The sequence below is a fragment of the Rhopilema esculentum genome, chromosome 11, assembly GCF_057945365.1.
Source record: "Rhopilema esculentum isolate cy_ngs chromosome 11, ASM5794536v1, whole genome shotgun sequence".
NCBI classification, from domain to species: domain Eukaryota; kingdom Metazoa; phylum Cnidaria; class Scyphozoa; order Rhizostomeae; family Rhizostomatidae; genus Rhopilema; species Rhopilema esculentum.
In genome coordinates, this window is record NC_142825.1 from 11,461,521 (window position 1) to 11,485,393 (window position 23,873).

General features: G+C 37.1%; 2 protein-coding genes across 3 annotated transcripts; one reads left to right on the forward strand and one right to left on the reverse strand.

The window, feature by feature from the left end:
• Nucleotides 1–321: 321 nt before the first annotated feature.
• LOC135693212 (band 7 protein AGAP004871) lies at nucleotides 322–12,029 on the forward strand. Of its 2 annotated transcripts, none has more exons than XM_065211617.2 (8): nucleotides 322–1,490; nucleotides 4,511–4,626; nucleotides 5,361–5,433; nucleotides 5,983–6,065; nucleotides 7,713–7,916; nucleotides 8,755–8,802; nucleotides 9,784–9,862; nucleotides 10,784–10,923. In XM_065211617.2, exons 1-7 carry the CDS (start codon nucleotides 1,328–1,330, stop codon nucleotides 9,859–9,861), a joined length of 765 nt encoding a protein of 254 aa, XP_065067689.1. In that variant the 5' UTR covers nucleotides 322–1,327; the 3' UTR covers nucleotide 9,862; nucleotides 10,784–10,923. The 2 variants fall into 2 exon arrangements, with proteins under 2 accessions (XP_065067689.1, XP_065067688.1); XM_065211616.2 differs by having other exon boundaries at nucleotides 337–1,490; nucleotides 8,755–8,810; nucleotides 10,784–12,029.
• A 308-nt stretch (nucleotides 12,030–12,337) lies between these two features.
• LOC135693208 (uncharacterized) lies at nucleotides 12,338–14,717 on the reverse strand. Its single transcript, XM_065211607.2, has one exon. It carries the CDS (start codon nucleotides 14,671–14,673, stop codon nucleotides 13,192–13,194), a length of 1,482 nt encoding a protein of 493 aa, XP_065067679.2. The 5' UTR covers nucleotides 14,674–14,717; the 3' UTR covers nucleotides 12,338–13,191.
• Nucleotides 14,718–23,873: the final 9,156 nt, after the last annotated feature.

The window sequence follows — 23,873 nt, forward strand, 5'->3', positions numbered from 1 at the left end:
CACAAGCCAAAACACTTTCAATAGAGGCTCAGCTGATACACCAAACCAGTCCAAAAATTGCGTATGTGGTAGATAATAGCTCATTTAACATTGAGATAAAAAATTTATCCCAAATTTCATCTGGAGATCGAAAAAGCGACTCGGATGACTTACTAGTGTTGAACCCCTCCACACAGGCTCCACACAGGGGTACATTGATAGGGGGGGGGGGGGGCAGAAGGATTAGCCTCCTTCTGATGCTAGAGGGCGACCAATCCCTTCTTCTTGCTTATCGTTTTCTCTCTTTTTTTTCCAGAGGCCCCGCTTTTTTGTAGCAGCACCCTCTCTTCCGCTCTTCCAAAAACAAAGTTTCCACTACTAGTAGTTGCTAGCAGAAATTTTCCTAGGAATCGAAATGCTAACAAACATCTGAAAGTACTGATGATTCTTATCTAACTAGGAACACGTCTGATTGATTTACTGAGGGACGGTCAAGGCAAACTGGCAGGCGCTCAATTTCAAATGATACTGGCTACAGAACGGATAACAACTAGCTTGATTTTGGGTTTTATACGTAGGGGTTACCATGGAATCACGTCGAGTACGTTATTCTGAACAGCATTTACGATTTCGTGCGCAGTTTATTTCACATCTTTTCTTAATAAACATTTACATGTTTTTGCTAGGACGCAGAAACATGTTGCGGAGGATTTTGCTCAGCGATATTGCTATTACTGCTCATTATTGAAGCTAGGTTCCCGTGATCATTTATGCTACGTAGACAGAACTAAAGTCTTTAGATCCAATTTATGGTTTTTGTTGTGATTCAAGAAAATCCACCTGTTTAGATTTCGGGTTGAGTCCGGTTTTCTTCGTTTGAACAAAGCATTAACGCTACGCCCGTCAAACATGTCTGAGGTTGCCGCCTGTTGTTAGTAAAATTTTCAGGAACGCTGAAGGCAACACTTTTAGTGATCGTCTTGGAAATGTCAAGATAAATTTGTTCTTCTCGGATGTAACCAGCTAAGCCTAAAAGAGAGGAAATTTCTGGCGTTAGCAACATCTCGCTTTTCAAAAGAAGTAAGACATTTTCGAGAATTAAATTTGTGAAGTTACGGAGATCGGAACACTTGCCTGCTCTGGCACATAGCTAATTCGCAGGAAACGAGGACACGGAGTGAAATTGGCAGCATATTTTGCATCAAATTTGGTTGGACGAGAAACAAACGTGCATAAGATGAACTTCTACTGAAATAGATCCCCAACAGCAAGCAATAGTTTAAGCAGCATTGTCATATTGGTGCTATATCACTGATATCTGGTCAACCAAGCCCAATTGGAAAACACAATGGAAGTATTAAGAGATTGCCAATCTCCTATCGAGATGAACTCTTTTGAAGTTGATATGAATTCGAAATCTGGTAGAATATCGCCCGAGAGGCAGGCAATGATACCTTCCCATGAAACAAAGAATTCTCTAAACAACAACAGCAATCATTCGAACAATGCTGGTAAGTGTTTGCGCATGAAATGTTTGCTTTATCGTCAAGCATGTCATGTGAACTTCTTCAAGATTTACAGTATTTTCTGTGACAAAAGAAAACATTATCATCATGAATGTCAATTCATTTGGTGCAAATATTTATGCACAAGGCGTGCTTACAAATTAACTCTTCGGGTGGGAAATAGGCCATAAAACAGCTCAAGGTATTATAAGTTATAAACTTTAATGTTTATAAACAATTGTACTCCTTATTTATAGTAGAGTACATTGCAAGTAAGATATTGAATATCCCGAAATGTAAGTAAAAGAGCTGTGTTCTTAGAAATCCATAAATTAGCTGTGAGTGAATCGATGGCAGGTACTAAACACTGAAAAAACCTGTTGCTCTCCTAGATCTTTTGCCGAATACCATTATTATCAATTCTAAAGACGCTTAGAATTCTTAAAATCTGCTCCACGTGTCTTGTGTAATTTATTCCTATAACTCTATAAAACATCAATGCAATGTGAATCAAGACCATCCCAGTCAAGCTGCCATTGCAAACTAGATCTGCAATGCACGAAGAATACCCGAAAACTGCAGATGACATTATAAGGGCATTTAAAACAAAACAACCGAAAATATCGCGTGATCAAATTATCCTGTATTATTTGTTAGAATAAATAACGTTGATTTAAACAACAACAAAAGCTCAAGGCCGGATAAATAAGCATAGATCAAAATTCAAGCTTCTAATGTATCAAACCTACTATTCTTCTCTCTAAAAGAACAAATCATTGACCGTAGGTGTATCTAGATGGCATTTTGTTTTCGCTCGACCCCTTTTTAAATCTTCTTACATTGGCGTTTTCAAGTTCTTCAACAAATGAAATAATCAAACAGGGAAATTCCCTATGGTCCTTTGCCTTACTGATTCTAAGATAAAGAGGAACGAAGAAAAATATTACCAAGACGAATTTAAACAAAATATTTGTGCTATCAGCGCTGCAACTTAGATGAAAATATTTCACGCGTGTTTTGTCGCTTGTACCACAAGGCTCCTTGCTCAGATCAATGTTGCTGCTCAAGTTTCGTTCAAAATTTATAGCTGCTAAAGATATCATCAATATAGTGACTAACGAAATTGAATAAAAGGTTCCGATGTAAAATAATATCCAGCAGCTCAGCGATGATATCTTTATAACGCTGGTAGTAAAAACAGCTTGCTTAAAGGAATTAAGTCGCAGCGAAAATGCATCCATTTCAGGAGGTCAAATGCTTTTCGACGTGATCACTATAATTTCATGTCATCTTGACAGCAATTATTAATAACTGGTTAAGAACCAGCTCGAGGTAGCTTCGTAGTATCATGCCTAGTTCTACAAATAGAATTGCACTCAAGAATCGCTCGAGTGAAGCCCTGTATGTAATATTGGGCGCAATATTAGTATGATAATAATTTTAAAATTCAGATTTTCAACGTATTGTACTCTCGTCGTTGTTTTGTTTTGTTTCTGCAGATTGCTTTTTTCACATCACACATTTTAAGACTCACAGAATCAGGTTGCCAGCCTACCCTAGGGAACTTCCTTCTTGCATACAAATCATGAGTCGGTATATTCTTGTCAAAACGCAGTCCACATAGTTCTGATAATGGATAAAGATTAACTTGATTGGGGGTATAAGATTATTGTTTCAAGATTTGCCTAAGGAAAATAGACCTGGTTTAACGCACATAGCCCTCCCAACATGCAGCAGCTGGCGCCGCTACTGGTAATAAAGGGAAAGCAAATGGATTGACCCCCTGGGTACCAGAGCCAATTCAAGAACAAAAACTGGGGTCCTCCACTTGGTTTTTTATATCTGTGCTCGAAATTTTGTAGCTCTGGTCTGGTACCAATGGCTCTCCAAAAGGTACTCGATTGACAGCCCTCTCCCAAAGCAACTTTCATTCAGAAGACAATTTGGTGAATTTTTAAATGATCGCACACTTATCTTTGAAAGCGACAAGTTAGACTTATCTGGTTTTCTTTTTCTTCGACTTTGAGGCCGGTGTTCATAAAGCTGTTTGACTGCCAGATCATCCTCTCATGGTCCTTAGTGATTAACTTTTGTTTATGAATCCCGCTGCTTTCGCTTTAATTTTCTATTTTGAAAACATTGCTTGTTTTTAACTTCTAAAAAGTAGAATTCTAAACATAATTTACGTGTGTTGAAAAGGCGGGGGTGTTTTATAGCAAGGAATTTTTAAGTGAAAGGGAGGCTTGTGCACAAAATGCGAAATTGTAAAACCTTTGAAACAAAGAGGAAAAAATTGCAATTGCAGTCTATTTTCGTTCAATATTCCTATGAAAAAAGATTTCGAAGATTAAGGATAAATGCTCTTTTTTTTAATTCTTAGAAGATAATTCTTCAGACTATTGCAAGTATTTATTATTCATCAAAAAATTATTTTCTCTAATGTTCTTAGACGGCGAAAGACGAAAAATCAAGATAATTTTTCGGAAAATTCTTCTAATAAGTATAACATCTATCAAATTCCCTTTTAACCCCTAAAGACATATATTCAATTTTTCTCCTATTTAATCACTTCATCCCTTCTTTCTATTATACCTAAACAATATATAAAACATTTTGTAATAACTCAACATCGTTTTAGGGCAAATAGCTAATAAGTCCTTGCAAACTGACATCAGTGCTCCAACACATTTGGCAACAATTGTTGCCAGGGCCATGGCTACAAAATTGGTATGCTTAGGAAATGATGTGCCGAATACCAAAGTTAATTTTCATAACTCCAATGCTGCTTTATTGCTGGCATGGGAATTTTGACAAATTGTACCCCTTAGTAATGCCATGCATGCTTGTGGGAGAAACTCTTTAAGATAGGCCAGCATTACTTGCGAGGGGGCCTTATTTCAGACCACCTGTCGCTATAGCCCAGCACTGAAATTACGCCAACAAGACGTTTATTGTCGTACTTTGTAAATATTTCAAAGTATTGTGTACTTCTTTGTCAATATTTTATATATCTTTTACCACACTAGAAAAAAATCCAAATGAAGTGGAAGCTGAGTTGGGCTTCTTCAATCATTTCGTGGCATTCCTCTGTATCATTGTCATGTTGCTAACCTTTCCATTGTCGCTCCTGTTCTGCATAAAGGTACGTTCTAAGCTATCTACATCTTGAGCTGTCTCGTTGTGGATTGGTTAATGAGAACAATAGCTGGAACAATAGCCTAAACACAATTCCAGCGCTCTGCCATATTTTTTACAATGCGTTAAATTAAAGAGGGACTGGAAACAATAAATAATCCTTTTGTTCTTATAATCAATCAACGTCGTGACAGATTGCCTTTAAGCTGGATTTTTGAGAGCTACTTACCAAAGAAGACCTCGTTGTTGATTTGATCCACAAACACAAACCCGGCCATGTATCATTCGTATTAACCGGACTACACCTGTTTTGACCAGTGGCTTCCATTTCCAACGTGTATTTCTGGAGACAACCAAGTTGGCACAATTATTCTTTTAAAACTATTAGCATTAACAGATTTGCCTATGTTATGAATAACTCAGGAGCAGAACATTAAGGGAAGATAATTTACTTTGAAAATTATCAAGATACTATATGTTTAAAAAGCTTATATCTGGCCAAATTGCATAGAAAGCCTGTCTAAAACAACGAGTATTCTTTGTCTCTCTTGCCGAACTTCTTAGCAATTCTCTGGATACTCTTCGGCCGAACTTTCCAGCAATTTCGTCGATGACTACGAATAGGATAAAAAGCGCTTGAACAGCTTAATTTCGTAATTTAAATAACAACTCCTTTGAATTCTGTAGATATAAATTATTTACGATGAAAATTGACATCGTTTTCTCTATCGTATCATGCAGGTAACCCAAGAATATGAAAGAGCTGTTATTTTTCGACTCGGGAGAGTTCTGCCAGGAAGTGCCAAAGGTCCAGGTAATGCATACACTGACAAAAAATAAAAGCACCAGAGTTCTCTAAAAACTTAAGATTTTCCTCCTTTGTCACTTATACTGACACTGGTACTGGCACACACCGGGTACCAAAGCAACCAAACGTTTACGTACAAATGTTTAAGAGGAATGGAAAAAAGGAGAAATAATTGTTAAAATAATTCAAAAGGCTGATGTAGCCATTTTGTCAGATTTAAAGTTTGGCTGCATCCTTGGTTTATACTGCTAAATAATCGATTTGAACTCCTTGCTATTGTTTTTGTAGGGAATGTAACCCTTTTGTTTTTTCCTAAGACCACACCTCTGCTAAGTATTTACATAAAAATGCAAAGTAAGACATGATTTTGAAGATCACAAGGTTTTTTTAAGTTGCAAAATTCGATGCTAGATACTGATTTTAAATGATATCTGTTATAGAATAAGATTCGAGACTTGAAAGCCTGTATTTTGAAATGTGGACATGAGTTAATCATCACTTGTATTATGCAGAAATTTAACTAAATCTTTGATTATGTTATTAATTCATTTTCAGGTTTGCTTTTTGTGTTACCTTGCATTGACGAGATGGCAAAAGTCGACCTTCGCACAGTCACAATCAACATTCCACCACAGGAAGTAAGTTTGCAAACCACTTAATGATTTTAAAGACTTTATAACATTGCAGATAGAAGATATAACATCAAGTGCTTCAAACAATTTTAACGGTCCAGGGAACAAAGTTGCGTTTTTTTGAGGAGTGAGACAAGCGCAAGAAGTTTTTTGAGCGGTCTTTCTCTACTGCCTCTATAACAAAAATATCGAATTTTCGATTAATATTTCAGAGTCTTGTTGAATTTGGTGAGCAGCTGCTCCCTCCACCCCACCCCCCCCTTCTCTCTCTAAAAACCTTTCACCAGTGTAGAGGTCAAATGAAACGCACAAATTCAATCACTGTAAATACCAACAAATGAAACGACGTTTTGTCAATAGAATCCAGTAGATCAAGGCAAGAAACCAAATGCTATTTGGAAGCCAGTTCCTCTCACACGGTCTAGTGATTAACTTGGCGCATTTGTCATCTTAACTCAAAACGCTACAGGTGAAGCATAGTATAAAGATATTCCAAGCAAACTGGTGCAAAGAAGGATGGTAACCTCAGAAAATATTCATAATCAAAAAAATTTAACCATTCATTGAAAAACCAAAAGCAGTTTCAGACTCTTATAAAAGTGCAACAATTTATAGCTACTGCTCCTTCGCCTCTATCGATATATCATTTAACGTAATTCATTGTGGTCGGCATCCTCGCCTCGTTCGCAGGGGCGTCATAGTTGTTGTTCTTTAGAGATGCAGCTCTACCTCTATTGCCCTACTTAGTAGGCCTTGAATAAATTAAGAAAGGTTGTAAATACCTTTTGAATGAATGTCATATGCCGCAGATATCTCCGATTAAATTTTTCTGGCTGCCCGAGGTCATTTTTAATCACTATTGAATTAGGATCTTTGTTTCCATCAATGTTTCTCAAAACGTCTCGAGGAGTCTTTTCTGTTCCCATAAATTGAAATCCTCAGAGCTTGTTTGCAATTTTCGAATACACCTGGCAAAAATGAAAACAGGATCATCTGTTAAATAGCTTCTGTAAAATCTTAATGTTTATGTTAAATAAGGAAAATGAATAGAACAATTTATTTCAAAAATGTTTTGGCTAGGCTACTGCTTGAAGCTTTTCACTTATGAAAACATAATCACGTATTTTCATAGTCAAGTAAACATAATCAAGTTTATCTGTTTTCCTGATTCTGTCTAGCTTTGCCACCAATGGAGGCTTTATTTCAGCAACTTAAAATAGTTCAGTACATATATTAGAGTGCAAATACAAGTGATGAACATAATAGACCATCAATCGAGTACTTATGTATAGGGGTTTCTTAGGCAAAAATCGTTGCTGTATCTGGCAACTAGGACCCTCATGAAATAACAAAATCAAGAATCGCTTCCTATATACTATATGATATGAAAAATCATTTATTTCCAGAGAAAGAAATAGACTAATAGTAATTGTTCACTCAAAGAAAATGAATAGCATGCTAACATGTCAATCCACTATGCCAAGTTGAAAATTTGCCTAACCAAAAATAAACTGGCCCTTGCTAAGGGGGCTGAGCAGCCCAAAATCTCTCTTGATATTAGCAAGCAAAAGAGGCCACCCCGAGCCCTCCTTCACGGATATTATGCAAAATGGCATTTGTGGCATTTATTTGTGGCATTTATCTTTATCACAGGCCCTGACAAGGGACAGCGTTACTGTGACCGTAGATGCTGTTGTCTATTTCTTCATAAAAGAGGCGAAGCGTTCGGTTACCAAGATCAGAAATGCAGCAGGATCTACAAAACTCCTCGCTCAAACAACGCTTAGGAATATGATAGGCACTAAGACGCTGGCTGAAGCTTTACTAGATCGAGAAGATGTCAGCCGACAGATGCAGGTAGACTTATCTTTATCTACATAATAACAGGTTGATTCTTCATGTAACCACTCACAGAATGTCTTTCTGATTAGGAAATTCAGAAAGCCCTCCTATGAAGCGGCTAAGGGCCTGTTTATTCGAGCGAATTTACCTCACCTAGATGGGATTGAATTATCGAATGTTTACATGTAGATTTTATCCCACCTTCCAGCTAATTATGGAAAAAATCGTTCCATCTGCCAGCCTATGTGCTGACAAGTGGGACTAAATTTAACTTCGTTATATGAACATTTCATCCTATCTTCCAGCTTCATCCCACCTTCAAGCGTTTATATGGAAAAAATTCATCCCACCTTAGTGAGATCCAAACTCTCGTGCATAACCGGGCTAGCTTGTTTTCCATAAAAGCGCATGACGGACATCTTGCAAACCTGATGAGAAAACTTCAGGGAACATCTTAAACTACATTTCTTGGGAGATAAGAGGTGTTTTCTCCGGAAGAAAAAGTTTCAAACATCAAAAAAGGGCGTGGTCAAAAAGGGCGTGGTCCCTGACACACCTTTTGTCCCCTTCCTCCATTTCTCCCAGGCTGGAGCCGCCGCTGAATGTGTTCATAAATGTATAACGAATGTCTGGTAGAAAACTAGCTTTTATATCTATGTGCCCATTCATAATACGCTTTGACTTTAGAGGTTTCTATGATTACCTTTGTCGTGATGATATCTACAACTTCAACATCAGGTACATCAAGCTACAAAGAAATTTTCAACTTGCAAAAAATTGATAAAATTAAGGCCCAGATAGAGGCTCATACACTTTATGAACCCTTACATAGATATTACTTTCTCGATTTTAGGCCATATTGGATGAGGCAACAACACCTTGGGGAGTGAAAGTTGAAAGAGTTGAGATGTTAGCCTCTTCATCTTATGTTTTTCATTCCAATTCAAATCTAATTTTTATTCAAGCCCAAATTGAATTTGAAAGAGAATTAAAGTTGTTTGATAGAAAGGTTTTGATTCAAAGCATGGTCTCATGGAGTAGAAACTAATAAATTGTGGCTTCAATTCTGAATACAAGTTATTCCAATTTATGGAAAGACAATTTCAACATTTTTAGCAGATGTCTTAGAATAAGTCCTGATAAAAAATTCATGGGGATACGAAAACAGACAAAGGTCGTTGATCAGATGGAGATTTATAAATCTCACGGGTAGAAATTTAAATTAATCTCATAAAGCAAAAACTCGTTCATTTTAAAATTAATTCGAAAAGCAGCTTGGATTTCAGTATTTCTTATTCCATTAGTGAAGTCTTCCAGCATTTGTACTCCCTGTCACATATATTTTTGCTCTCTTTTTGAAGATTTAGCAACCAGCCTTCAATGTTCTGTAAACTTTGAGATCTTCTGAAAAATTAAAATGACTTACACAGCGTTTAGATCACGTGTAAACACGCTTAGAGGTACCAACGGTATCATAGACTTTATCAAAGGCGGCACGCCTGAACGTTTAGCAAATCCTCGACTTGCTAAATTTCTTTCCGATCGACAAACCACAAGACTTAACCCAAAAAACCTATATCCTCAAAAGGACGAGCAAGAACAGTTTGCTTGAAAACACGCCTTTACATTGTCTAAAACACATTCTTTTTGCAACGTATTTTAATTTCCATACGCAATTGATGAGAGATAAAGCCTGACTACCGAACAGATTTCTCGCCTATTGTAGCTGAATTTGGTGGTTCATGCCTTCGCTAAAATTGGAGAGAATGTCTAAAGCCACTTTAGAGAGGATACAACGCTTTTGACTTCACATCTTTAAAAGTAATCGTAGAAACTATTTTTGAAAGTAAATTGATATAATAAATGCTTTCATGATCTCCAGAAAAGACTTGCGATTGCCACAACATCTGCAAAGATCAATGGCCGCAGAGGCAGAGGCAGCAAGAGAAGCCAGTGCTAAGGTACACCTTTGATTCGTTACAATTAACATCACAGCTTCATTCATAATCATTTGTCACAGAAACATCCATTCGCGTATTTATAGCGCCCATCTTGGAATCTCAAAAGGAATTTGGGTCTTCGAAGGAGCACCTCAAATAATAATAGAGACAATTTACAATCGCTAAAACTATTTTTGATGTCATCAAGAGTTGCCTCCTTCCTGGGAACTGTTTTCACTGAAAAGGAAAGGTTTTACAAAAGAGGCATTGTAGTTTCGTTGTTATTAGTGGGGACTTTTTCCAAAACATTTCGTTTGTTTTAAAGCGTGTAGGAACATCAAAAACAAATAAACGCGCAAGATTTTATGACTGAAGATAGGTGCGTGGAGAAAACAAGGGATACCTAGGGTTTAAGGGTTTTAGTGCAATGAAATAAGAAATCCCTTCATAAACAAAACTCTCCAGACTTCAGACTGTCTACAGTGCTTCATGAAATTGAGTGAGTGATTTGAAGAGCAGTGACCTTGGCCTGTCAAATCAAATCTCCAATAAAGCTTTAAAAAGTTGTGTAAATACTTGTTTGGATTTAATGGAACTAGGGACATAGCCACATAAGAGTACCCCCCCCCCCCAACATTGTGAGAGGTGCTTCTATTTATATTATTGAGATGGTAGAGCAAGGAAACACACTCTTTACATTTTCATATCTTGATAATCATTCAAGATTTATAACTTAACTGAACGAGGAAACGAAGATAACTCAATTCCGCTTTACAAAGCTTCGGAGTAAATAATACTTGTCACGTGATTATAAAAGGTCATGTGATCTGGGGAGCGTCCTACTACAACATTTCAGATGCAAAGTCAATGTGCATATTTGCAGGTCACGGGAATGCTCCTTCTTTGCCTACAATTGCCTCAATTTTTTTTATCTGATGCTAGGTTGTTGCTGCAAACGGAGAATTGAAATCAGCAATGTCATTGAAAGAAGCTTCAAAGATCATCTCTCAGTCTTACGCAGCGATCCAGCTTCGAGTTCTTCAGACTCTTACGACAATATCAACTGAAAAGAATTCAACAGTTGTTGTTCCAATACCAGCGCATCTTCTGACGAACTAGCGTGTCTACATGAGAAGGACACAAGGAGCAAAATGTAAATTTGGGATCCCAAGGCTAGGGTTTCACTAAACCTCCTGTGAAAAAGGGGAAAACAAGAATTTGCCCAAGATTAATACAATCTCAACTTTATTTTTACCACCTCAACATTGTACTATCAGAAACGTAAATGGACATACATGTACTTTTAAAATACTTTGCCAACTTATGAACAAACCTCAAAGAAAATGCTCAATAAAAAGAGACGGTCTCCCCCCTTCAAGGGGATTCGTCTCGAAAAAAACCACCCCTTTCTCATCTGTTTCGCCCTTTGAGGATGATAGCAGCTCTTTTCAAAGACAGCAGGTCCATGCTGAACTGAACATGATTTCTGTTGTTATTCGAGAAGCTTGCAATTTATAACTGAGTAACAAAACTAAGAACTCTACGTGATGCACAATAATCAGTCCAAATTCAGGATAGTTGGAAATTTCTAGAAGCTTCTGCACGATCCTTAATTGGCTAAGAATAGAGCAGCAAGCCATCTACTCGCACCATGCGTCCTAAACTGTGCTACTAATTACGAAAGGCGTGAGCTTACCTATATAATCAGCAATTTGCGAAACTGTTGAGTGCATGTTCCCAACAATGTTTAAGCATTTAATGTTTAAATTAAGATTGAAATGCAAAAGAAATTAAGGAAAAATCATGTAGAAAAAAGAAACCAGACTGACTAAGCAATTCTTAGTGTTAATAACTGTATATTATTGTTATCTGTTCGATGTTACAAAATGTACTTTACGTGTCTTTTGTTAGTTTTAAAAATATTTTATTTCTATAATGATAGCATACACGTTAATAGCAGCAGCTGACACTAGATCATGAAGATCTGATAAACACGAGGAGGTAGGTGATCAGTATATAATACGGGGAGGTAGGTGATCAGTATATAATCAGATGTATTAATACAGCAAACAGCAAAAAGCAATACAGTTTTAGCAATACAGTTTTGGCAAACAAAGTAAAATACGGTTAAAACTGTACTATCAATGAGTTCTGGCTTGAAACTATTCAACAAAAAGTCTTTGAATAACATTTATACACCAATTCAATTTACAGGCACTTTTTGCAAATTAATCTTAACTTCTTTGTAAGGCTTTTTTGTATCCAAGATAAGGATTTTCCATAACATTTTGAGTCTGGACACAATTTTTACACATTGCATGTGCTTGTATTGTTAAGTTCATGATTGAAACCATATATTTGACTTGTCTGCAAAAATCATCCAAGTTGAAATATTTCTCAGTTCATGTACACCATATAGATTTACCAACTTTATGTCAATCAATGTCAACAGCAGAATCATTATCAAAACTTGCACAGAGACTAAAATTCTTCTTCTCAATTTGAATCTGAATACGAAATTTCAGTACAATGAAGAATGAATAATTTTTCTCAGTGAGATTGTACATTGAATTGGTGTATGTTGCTGTGCTTTCAAAAGTGCTTCCAAAACATAACAAAAACATGGAGTTAGATAAACTCTTGTAAAAAATAGAAATAGAAAAGATTAGCTTTCAAACATGTTACTTGGTTAGATATTTTTAGTACACCTCAGCAAAAAGATCTAAGCTATACCTTTTGGTGTGAAGATCAAATTACACCAATTAAGCACTCTGCCAGGATACAATTGCACCATTCTTGTGATAGCACTACTTAATCAATCAAGATTTATTCTAAGGTAAAGTTGCAGATCAGAGTTTACTCACTGGTTGCATTTGACAAGCCAATGACAAGAAAATGACAAAAGAATGGTTAATTTTTTTTAAAAAAGGAGCTTTGACTTACTACTTTAAAAGTTTTGAATAGGTTTTAATCTGGTTTGCCAGAGCAAAGCGGGATAAATGAGTGCAATCAAGCAAAGTCTTTTTTGCAAAAAAGATGGATGAAGTGCGCAATATATATTAGGACAAGAAGAACAAAGATCAAGTATCTGTGAACTTTGACATTTATTTTGCAAGTATTATGTGTGAAATAGTGAAGAAAATTCTGAAATAAACATGACTACTTAAACCAAAAAATTTCTCCATCTACTTTCTGTGCAACAGGAGGATAACAGTCTGCCCCAGAAAATAAATTATCACGGAAACATTCAGAAAAAAATTATGCCATGCCTTTAGGGATATCTCTACTAAATACAGACCTAAGAAGCACTTAATCTGAATAGAAAGATTGATAAAGAAGGTCAATCCTGCTTATAACTTGATGGCCTTCTGCAGCTTGACTAGGAATTCAGAGCTAGGTATCCTGCCATTTTCTAATGTATCAATGGCACTTTTTGCAAACTTCTTTTGAGCTGATGTTCCCTTGGTCTCTAAGCTTTTCAATTTGCCAATGGCACCCGAAAAAGATAGACCTGCCTCACTTTCAAGGATTCTATTAAGAGCATGTTTTCTGGTGGCAGCAGTCTTGATTGCAAATGTGTATCTTGCTCCTTGGTGCTCTGGACTTGAAGGATGTGCTGAATGATCAATGGTTCCATGAAAAATTACAACTCTTCCATACCTTGGCCTCAGAGCTGCAACTATTTCATTATCCTGTAGGAAAGTTGTTTCTCCATAATCATTCTCTGTCCAATCTTTATTAAGATAGATCAAAACTGTGTACTCATCGGCATCCTCATAGTTGTCTTTGTGAGAAAATGTGTTATCAGTCCTGCGGACATGGTTACAAGCAAGGTCATAAGGGAAAAACTCCTTGCCAGCAATGTGAGCCAAAAGCTTTCTACTCACATTCCAAATTGGTCCATCTTCAAAATGTGGGTCATCAAGAGAAATAATCCATTTAACATTATCTGCACTATCCTTCTCAAAGACTGGACTCTCATAATACTCAGCAATGTTTACAATATACTGATGAAGAATATCTATGGCCTTTGCTGGAAAAACATCATCATAAACAAATATCTTTTTTCCATCTTTTGTGTAGAACTTTTTAGTTACATAGTTCTCTGGCGCAAAATCTTGGTATTGAAATTTGTCTGTCTCATAATTATTAGCAAAAAATCTTGTCAAGCTATTATCTGACAAAATCTGGTCTTTGGATTCAAGCTTAGATTTTGAAAGATTTTCTCCAAACTCAGATAGCAGAAAGTAATGTCTTATTTCAGCATTAACACAGGGTGGAGAAATCTTGAATTGAATACCACAGGGGATTAGTATCACTCTACCAAACCGAGGAAAAATAGATCTAAGAACTTCACCATCTTTGTCATACACTGTTATCTCGCCGTAATCATTTTTCTTCCATTTCTTTGACAAGGTGAGTAAAGCCAAAAATTGTGAGGAATCCTGAAAACAACGACTAATTACAGGGTTAAAATCACCTCTTTCTACCATTCGTCCTTGAGTTTCAGTAAGGGCCACTTTGGACAAACCGTAAATTTCGGAGACAAGCTTTCCCAGAACTTTGTTAGCACTCAGATTCTGGATAATTTCAGAAGATTTCGTGGCAAAACCCATCTTCAAAGATTGATTCTCTTTGTGGCCTATGGTCTCATCAATAGTAAACCTCCAGTTGGTGTCCTTGAATGTCGAAACAACGTTGCGAAGGGCTTTCGTTGCTTTGTTAAAGACTCCGTCTATTACATACACGCCATTCTCGTCTGACTTCCAGAATACATTGTGATTCTTTGCCTGTACATTGGCTAAAAAAAGTAGCCCTAACAGAGCCAACATTCTATTTTGTCAAACTGTGTTCCGAAAAGGAACAGTTTTGTATTCCTGTATTCCTCCAAATAGCAAGGGTTGTTGTTGTTGCTCGTACAGGAAGCAATCACTGATCAGTCTCAGCCTCATTTTGAAAAATTCTTCAAATGTTTTCGTACAGAATTTTTCATTATGATTTTTCTCACGATATTGATTTTATGACAATATAAAGATAAACAATTTATAAGGGCTTTGACCGTGATTAAAGCTTCACCCGGAAAGATTTATGCGGACAAATCCGTTTCAAGTTTTCCAACTTCTTCATTTCTCTATAAAATCTAAAATACAAGCACAAACAATATGAAACATGGGCGGCGCCAAGTGAGGACTGGGAGGCTCCAGCCCTCCCCTTCCCCCCAATTTTTTGCAACAAAGTGTTTTTAAGAGAATAGAAAGATTAGAAAAAAAGAAATATATGAAAAGAATAGTGCGATTAATCCTTTTACAGTATTGCTTTATTTCAAAGGAATAAGCCGGGGTCTATGGTGCCCCATAAAGCATACCTAATTTTAAGGAAATTTTATCACTGCACATTTTACAAGAAATCAAGGGTGGCTGTAGGAAATAAGAAGAATTTATTTGCGGAAGCTCCTGAGATTTTGCCATTTCTGAGGCCTTAAAATGGCTTAGGATCCTGTAAACTCAATATGAGGTCTTTTGAGATATTTTGCAAGTAGAACGAAAAAAAACGTTAGCATTACTAATAAACAGGGATTCCATAAAAGAAAAGTCAAGTAAACTGAGCTGTTGCGTTTCACAGTGCATTCCGTGATCTGGTAACAGTGTCTTATTGTAGATACGCAAATCAACGCAAATATAGCCTATAGACCTTCACAAACAAACGTATATACTAGATTGAGGTCAACCTTAGCATTCAAGCAGTAATGATTTTTTTGAACAATAACGCAACGCTGTTTAATGTTAAACAAATTTAACGTCTTCAAACTCTTTCTCCTTAACCTCTCTGTCTTCTTTATCGTCGTTGGCTTTGCTAAACCACTCTTGCTTTCCTGCTTTTGTGCTTTCTCTTGCCCAACGATCTTTTTCCTTCATCCACCTCAATGCTGCAGGCCTAGGATCAAAGTCCCATAGTTGTGGTGTGGCATATTCATATGTATGTAAAGGTAATCGCTGACCGTTTGGCGCTTGAAAGATGATCTGCATGTTGATTTGATCTTGTTATAAAGAGAAATGACCCGCTCACAATCAGCTGAATGGGGTTTGCATGCAAGAATGCGGCCAAGGACGACACAGACATCTGAATACTCGTCCCTTGCTCCTTGTAGCATGTTTTGCAGCATGCTGAAGGGATCGGCCTTTTGCATTTCGGCACAATCTTGCAGATCCTGATACTGAATGGCTACATGTGCCAAATCCAAGTCAGGAGCAATAGAGCGGTTAACTTATTTTATTTCATCTTCTGTGGCCATGATCTTAACAAACGGGTTAAATGATTTGGAAGCATTTCTGTCCATTTGAAGTCGCTTGTCTACGAATGTGTTGATTGATATCACTGATTCGTTCCGAATAGCACTAAACTTTCTGCGATCTGTTACAAACAGATTGGCATCTGGTCGGCGTCTTTCCTTCTCCCAAAGCTTGATCCCGCAAAACGTATTGGCTTCTTCATCATACCTTTCTTTGAATTCATTTTCCTAACCTCCTAGCAAGGATCCAGTGCTCAGCTTGTTCACCCTTTCGCGAAACTTCTCTGCCTCTGGCTCAATGTCCACAATTGTTAGTGAGTCGCTTTGAAGCTTCTTTTGGAACACTTTGATTATGAAAATCAGGTCTGCAATAAAACACATCAAAAGAAGGTTGTCCTTGTTGGTAAGAAGCTTCAGAAACTTTTTGCCTTCAGCATCGCATTGCTCTACGTTGAACTTTATGAGTGCTTGCCACGAGCACAGAATAGCACCAAGAAGAGCAGCTGTAAATTCTTTCCATCTGACCTCAAAATACTTTGGGAAACGACGCACTGTTAGCCCATCCACTTTTGCAACTTTTTCCAGCTCACTGGTTCGTTTTGCTGAAGCGTGAAAAAAGGTAGAAATTGCTGCTAATTTCTTAACCAAGTGATCAATTTCTGGGACACTCTTACATAAGTCTTTGTATGCATTTGCAGTTGAATGCACTGCACAAACAGACTTTAGGAGGGGAAGGTCGATGTCTAATTTCTGTCGGTCGTCATCCAGGAGCTTCCAGAGACCACGATGCTCTCCAACATTCTTATTTTCCCCCTCAGTTGAAAGATGAGTTATCACTTTCATTACTTCGTCGAAGCCAATAGTATCGTCTGCTCCCAATTTCAATGCTGCAGAGGCACCAGGATCAGTCACGTGTCCAATGCCAATAAACAGAAAAAGTCATCACCCTTTTCCAAGTATGACGAAATTGACAAAGCACCGTTTTTATCACTGCACATTTCATGATTTATTACTGCACGTTTTCAGTTTATCACTGCACAAATTGGTTATCACTGCACACTAAAATTAGGTATGGCATAAAGCATAGTCCATTTTGAGACTGGAATTAATCAAACGTAAAAAACCATGCGTTAAAAATAGCAAAATGTTTGCAAAAACCGAACCGCAAGGAATATCTGAAATGTCTTTTTGGTTATACCTATGGCCCCAGACAACCTCTCGCCGCCCTTCCAATGTACCGCTAGCATAACGAGTGCCCCATAAAATCATAAGCATAAAATATGGTGAAGCATTTCAGTGCCTTTTTCAAAAGTTGGATTTTTGGTCTAATAATGTTATAAACTCTAGCCCCCTCACTTTGAATTTGAGGCGCCAGCCCTGCTGAAAAATTGTATCCGGCCTAAAATTATGGTATAAGAAAATAAATAAAGTTAGGAGAAAGCTCAAACATTCACCTCCTTTTTTGAATACTCCTAGCTTCTTAGCTGAAAACTCGCCTCTTCACTTTCGGGCATTTTTGAGGGTACGGATGTGGCTTGGCTCTGACCATTGTTTGTTTGTGATCTTATTTTAAAAGGAAAAAAAACCCTAAGCTACAATAAAGTGACTTGTCTAATCCGCTTATCAACAAAAATACAAAGTAACAATTTAAATATTTTCTAAATCTGGCAAAAATATTTCTAAATATTTCATACAATTATGCAAACATTACACTTGAAGGTGGCCCCTCCAAAATTTGAAATTAATTATTTGAAAGGGGTCGGTCAGGTTTTCTGCAGATTTTATTTCTTCTGGTAAGTTATTTCAAACTTGTGGTCCGAGGGACACGAGAGTGTGACTGTTTGAACCGGAAGTTGTTTGGTTGGGCCTGTACGTAGAACTGCAAGTCATGTGTACCAGAACGCAGGGACATATTTAAGCAACAATGATTTGGGAGATGTTACACAATAATTGGATTTTGGTGCCACACCCTTCAGATCACTGGAAATTGATGGAAACGCTCATTTCTAAAATTCGGTTTTTAATTTTAAGGCAAAGAAGATAAGAAGCAATGGCGTAGTCAGGGTTAGAAGATGGGAAGGGGCAAAGAGGAAAAAAAATTTCAGACCACACCCTTAAGAATCTGGGAAAATAGACCAATTTGTAAAGGCGTTTGGAAAAGTGTTAGAACACAGGGTTCCCATTCATTGCAGGATATCACATGACAATTGCATCATTGCGCTGCAATTGCATCAGCTTCTATAAATTGTATTATTCTTAGGGTATATAAGGGATGGCTTTATAGTTAGGTTAAGTCTTGCCGTAAGCTTTGTCGAACTCAGTGTACCTTGTCGCTAGCTTGAAGAATTGTGTTTGCCGTTACATTGTCGTCGTTAGCCGTTTAAGATTTCTTTAGTCGCTTGCCGTGAACTGACGAATTAGAAGAAGTGTAAGAAATTAGAGAATTGGATAACAGTTTTTGCCGTATTTATCGTGTACGTTTCTGCGAACGACATACGAACTCACGTTTGTAAAACCCCCTTTTTAAGTGGTTTTACATTGGTTACCCCGTATGAGGACAGCCGAGCCGAAGGAACAGAAGATGAGCACTTATCGATACCTTCGAACCACAGACGACCAGCCGATTTGCAATTACTGCAAAAGAGTGGGACACGTGGTCAAATATTGCAGAAGACGCCCGTTGAAGCAGCAACCATTGCAAGGAAAAGCTTCTGTGCCTGTGAATGCAAAAATGGGCCCAGTTTTTGAAGCCGAAATTCGGACGAGAATGACAACCCAAACCACAACTGAACCCTTCGTTGCTCTGTGCAAGTTGTTCCGCATGTTAGAAGACATAACAAAGGAGCTTGCTAACTTGATGAAAGAGCAATTGGGCCAAACAATAGCGTTCGACGAGGCAGAAATTTTCAAAACGCCCCTGACAACGATATTCAAAGAAATGACGTCAATCACCGATATACTGTTAGCTCCATCACATCTGTGCAGATCATCATCACCATTATTCTCATTACCAAAAACGAAAGAGTTTCAAGGCATGTTGTATAAATGCGAAGAAGAAACGCCACAAGAAGACCAAGCCAGGAGGCTTGTTTTCAAAGGAGGGGGCTATGTTAGAACACAGGGTTCCCATTCATTGCAGGATATCACATGACAATTGCATCATTGCGCTGCAATTGCATCAGCTTCTATAAATTGTATTATTCTTAGGGTATATAAGGGATGGCTTTATAGTTAGGTTAAGTCTTGCCGTAAGCTTTGTCGAACTCAGTGTACCTTGTCGCTAGCTTGAAGAATTGTGTTTGCCGTTACATTGTCGTCGTTAGCCGTTTAAGATTTCTTTAGTCGTTTGCCGTGAACTGACGAATTAGAAGAAGTGTAAGAAATTAGCGAATTGGATAACAGTTTTTGCCGTATTTATCGTGTACGTTTCTGCGAACGACATACGAACTCACGTTTGTAAAACCTCCTTTTTAAGTGGTTTTACAAAAGCTATAGCTCTTTTTAAGTGGCAATGGTTGGCTAATCAAACACAATAACCCTCAAAAATAGCTTTTTGTGGCTGACCCTATTCTACAACTGTCTATTTCCTTAACAATTCATCTAACGTTTATACAGCAGCGGTTTTAGGGACCCGGGGCCAAAAACATCTGCGGGGCCCTTGTTCTTTACAATTTGTATCTTTTTTCTGAGGTGTAGGGCCCCTGTTGGCAAACATAAGCGCGGGGCCTTGGGTCATGGCCCCCAGGAACCCCTTAAAACCGCTACTGCGTTTATATTCTGAATTGTGTAAGGCGAGGAAGCTCTACGTGTAAAAACTGATTTTCCAAAATAGCTTAAAAAAATAATAAATAGTATTCAAAAGTTTCAAACTACCCAACAAGCATTTCAGAATCCAGTTTTAATGATTGAAGGGCTTTAGCATTCTAGTTTCTATTCTATCGGGAATTTCTGAAGAATGTAAAGAACTTTTCTACATAAACCCTTGGACGAGGGGACATTGTAAACATTCTGTACTGATATAGATGTTAGCCCCCTGCGAGCGAAGCGAGGAGACATTTTTTTGAGACCACGCCCTTTAGATTAGCCTAAAATACATTTCAGAATACTTGTACAATACATTTCTTACAGTCGTTTGCTTGCAGTTTTAAAAACTTTTAATATTGTTTGAATTATAAACTCCTTCCCTCCCTGAGGTACAAATTTTATTTCAGATTTGCACTTTCTTTCAGAAACCAACTTTCTGAGCATTGCTCCCTCGCTACGCTACTGATAAGAAGATATAAAAAGTAAAATTTAGGCATGATTCTGTTACCACTACTACCAAAAATGATTTTTACCGAATGGAACAAAATTTACCGGTCGCCCCCCCCCCTATTAAATCCGTCCCTGGTCTGTAGTTCCACAAAGCAACTTTACTGAAACTTCAGAATCTATAGTTTTCCCTTGGGATTGTGTGTCCTAATATGTTTTTTATTTGATCTTTTTTACAAGACAAGCATGAAATATATTCTGATCAATCCATGCAAGGGCCATTTTCAACTCTTATTCCAAAAGATTAATTGGTTGGGGCAGGTTTTCCAATTACTTCCAATTCACATTTACCAATTATTATCTGGGTATGGGCCTTGATTTTTTCGATTTGACGCTTGATATTGTTTTAATCGAAGGTTGCAATTTATCACGATCGAGGAGAATCTAGGAGAATTCAAATAAATCCAACTCCACTTTATATATAAAACTATTTACAACATATATTGAGAAACATATCGCAACTCTCGAACTTCCACTCCATCGATCTTTCTCGCCAACACAAATCTCCTACACTAACTCGAAACTAGCTCGATCTAACTAATTGTGCAAAAGCGGTAACAGTTATTATGACTACTTCTCAATAGATATAAGGTGGAGTTGAACTATAGAGTGACAGTGAACCATACGTAAGGTACGTAAAAATTATTTTTCTCAGGAGATGGTATTCTCGAAAACACCTTCTTAATTTTTGACGATAAGTGCTGAGTCCTATTAAGAGAAGTGGTTAGTGTAAGTTCTAGGTTTTTTTATGTCTGTGCTGTAGCTTTAGGGGAAGAGTTATGCTTCAAATTAAATGTGCCATTGTCCACATTTTTAGCAGTTGGTTAGTTCCAAACACCATAATTTTAGTTAGCAAATTCTGAGCTGAAATCCTCTTCAAGGTATTTCTAGGTGACGTTGATATCTTTATCAGAATAAATGATGACAGTGTCGTCGACATACATAAATATTTGTAGATAGGTAAATTAAGTGCAGGAGGAAGAAAAGAGAACCAAGTATTGATCCTTGTGGTAACAACAGAGCATGGGATTTAGTCCTAAAGTTGAGCTTTGGTATGATACCTACTGTTCTCTGGCAAACAGATAACTAGTTCGCCACTGATATTCAGTTCCTGAGAAACCAAAAGATGGGAGCATATTAACGATCGAGGCGCGAGAGAGAACGGTTCCGGCGGAATCCGACCTGACCATCTGATAATAAGTGGTTGCTCTCAAGACAATTCTTGACTCTTGAGTTATATGTGTAAACACTAATGTTGGCAGTTGCCGATAGGACGATTGTTATCAAAGCTGTTTTTGCGCCTGACTTGAAGATCGGTGTTAAACGCGCCAGTTTTAGGTCATTTGGTAACATTCCTGTTGTCAAATATAGATTTATTACGAATACCAGTGGTTTTGCAATTGCTTTAAGATGTTCTGTTCAGCTACTGTTTGGGATTTGAAGCGTGGGGCTTGATTCAATCGGGTTTGCCAAATTTCCAAGTGAAGTTTGTTAGTGAATGCCTTTTCTTTGAGTTTTAATAAGGGGGAGGCTTTCCGAATTAAATTGAGGAATTTGTAAACTAAAGTGTTGATCCAACTTTCCGTAGACATTACAATTGTACGAGAAAGCAGCTTTCAATTTAAAATATTTTAGAAAGGCATTTCTGTAAGGAAGATGGGTTTTGCTAAGAAGTATTACCCTTTGAATTCCCGGTGCTGTCACTGCTACCTACCCCCTGAACCCCCCTGTTCCAGTGTAAAGCTTTGAGTACTTATATCTTCGTTGCCATTAGGAGAAACATTAACATTTTTGACTGGCGAGAGCACCTCGGCAACCAGACATGTCCTAATGAGCAAGTTGAATAAGTTATTTAATTCCTGCTAAACATTTACTCAATTTTTTTTACCTGACAAAGTTAAAACAAATAAGCCTCATCAAGCACCTTGGAAAACAGATGAGACAAAGATCTTCCTAAGAAAAAAGAATCGTGCCTAGAAAATTCCTGAAGAACGGCCAAGCAAGTGACAGACAGGTAACCCTGGGACTTCTAGTAAACATATTGGTCTTTAATCAACACTGTCCTAACAAGGCCAAGGTTCCAATAAAACAACCTCTTTTAGTAAATTAATTCTTTTTATAGGATTTTACTGAAAAGGCACATATATTCAATGATTATTCCCTACTCCAGTGTGCAAAGATTTATACAGATAGGATAATTTCACTTTAATGTTCCGACTGCTTCTTTCTTCGTAAGCGATTCTCTCATCAGTAAAGTAAAAATTCTTAACATTATAAAGTCACTAAATGCTAATAAAGCACATGGTTGAGATGGAATATCAGTAGGAAAAATAAAGTTAAGCAGTTCAACAATGCTGCATTAGTTACTTTACTAAAAATATTATTTGATAAGTTAAGGCAAGTTTCATTTCCCAAAATATAAAAAAATGCAAATTTTTCATAAGAAAAAGGAGAAAAATTCAATCTCTCTCCTTCCCATTTTTGGGTCAATTCCCGAGAAACTCGTGTACGATCCTTTATATTTCCCCCACTGTTTTCATATAGGTTACTCAATCCGGATTGATTATGCCCTCGCTAGAGTATGGTTGGTTTAGGGTTCAGATAAACTGCGTCTCCTAATGAATAGCTTCATAACAGTCCAGTTTAGCTACTGCCCCCTAATTTGGATGTTCCATGACAGATATCTAAATGCATAAGTGAATAAAATCCAAGAAACAGCACTCAGAATTGTTTATAAAGACAGTCACGCCGACTATGAAATATTGCTGACAACGGATAATGCACTTTCCATTCACCAACTCAATCTCTAGTACTTGATGATAGAAATATACAAAAACAAATGTAACCTGAACCCTAGATTTATGAGTGAGATTTTCGAAACAAGAAATGTACATTATGATTTGCGAAATAAAAATAATGTTGTCATTCCAAAAACCAGGGCAACTTTTTGTGGTATAGAAACTGTGATATATTTAGGTCAAAAACTGTGGCAAACACAACCTGACAGTATAAAAATGTCTCAATCATAAGCAACTTTTAAAAAAGAATTAAGAACACACCTTGTAAAATGTGACTGTTGATTATGTAAAATATTGATTGCTGGGCTGGGTTTCATTTAGGATTTATACCTTAAACATTTTTTGACATTGTACCATACATTCATTTTTTACTAATTCTTCATAGATAGTTGGCCTTAATTAGCTTCTTTATAGCTATTAGTTATAGATGTAGTAGACTAACTGTAGACAAAATGTTATCTATATTATTATTATTATTATCATTATTATTATATCAGGTTTTTGTCCCAGTGACTAAAAGACTAAACAATTAATTTTCATTTCTCATACTATCTTTTAATCTTTGACTGTAATCCTTTCAATATTTTGTAACCCTCAATAGAAGAATTCAATTTCATTTAGTAGAAGAGTTAAA

Bases quoted from the DNA above. Each gene is read 5' to 3' on its own strand.
- LOC135693212 (XM_065211616.2), top strand. From the start codon at position 1,328: ATGGAAGTATTAAGAGATTGCCAATCTCCTATCGAGATGAACTCTTTT. The intron at 4,627-5,360 runs GTACGTTCTAAG...CGTATCATGCAG, and splicing joins CGCTCCTGTTCTGCATAAAG to GTAACCCAAGAATATGAAAG. The intron at 9,863-10,783 runs GTACACCTTTGA...ATCTGATGCTAG, and splicing joins CAAGAGAAGCCAGTGCTAAG to GTTGTTGCTGCAAACGGAGA.
- LOC135693208 (XM_065211607.2), bottom strand. From the start codon at position 14,673: ATGTTGGCTCTGTTAGGGCTACTTTTTTTAGCCAATGTACAGGCAAAG.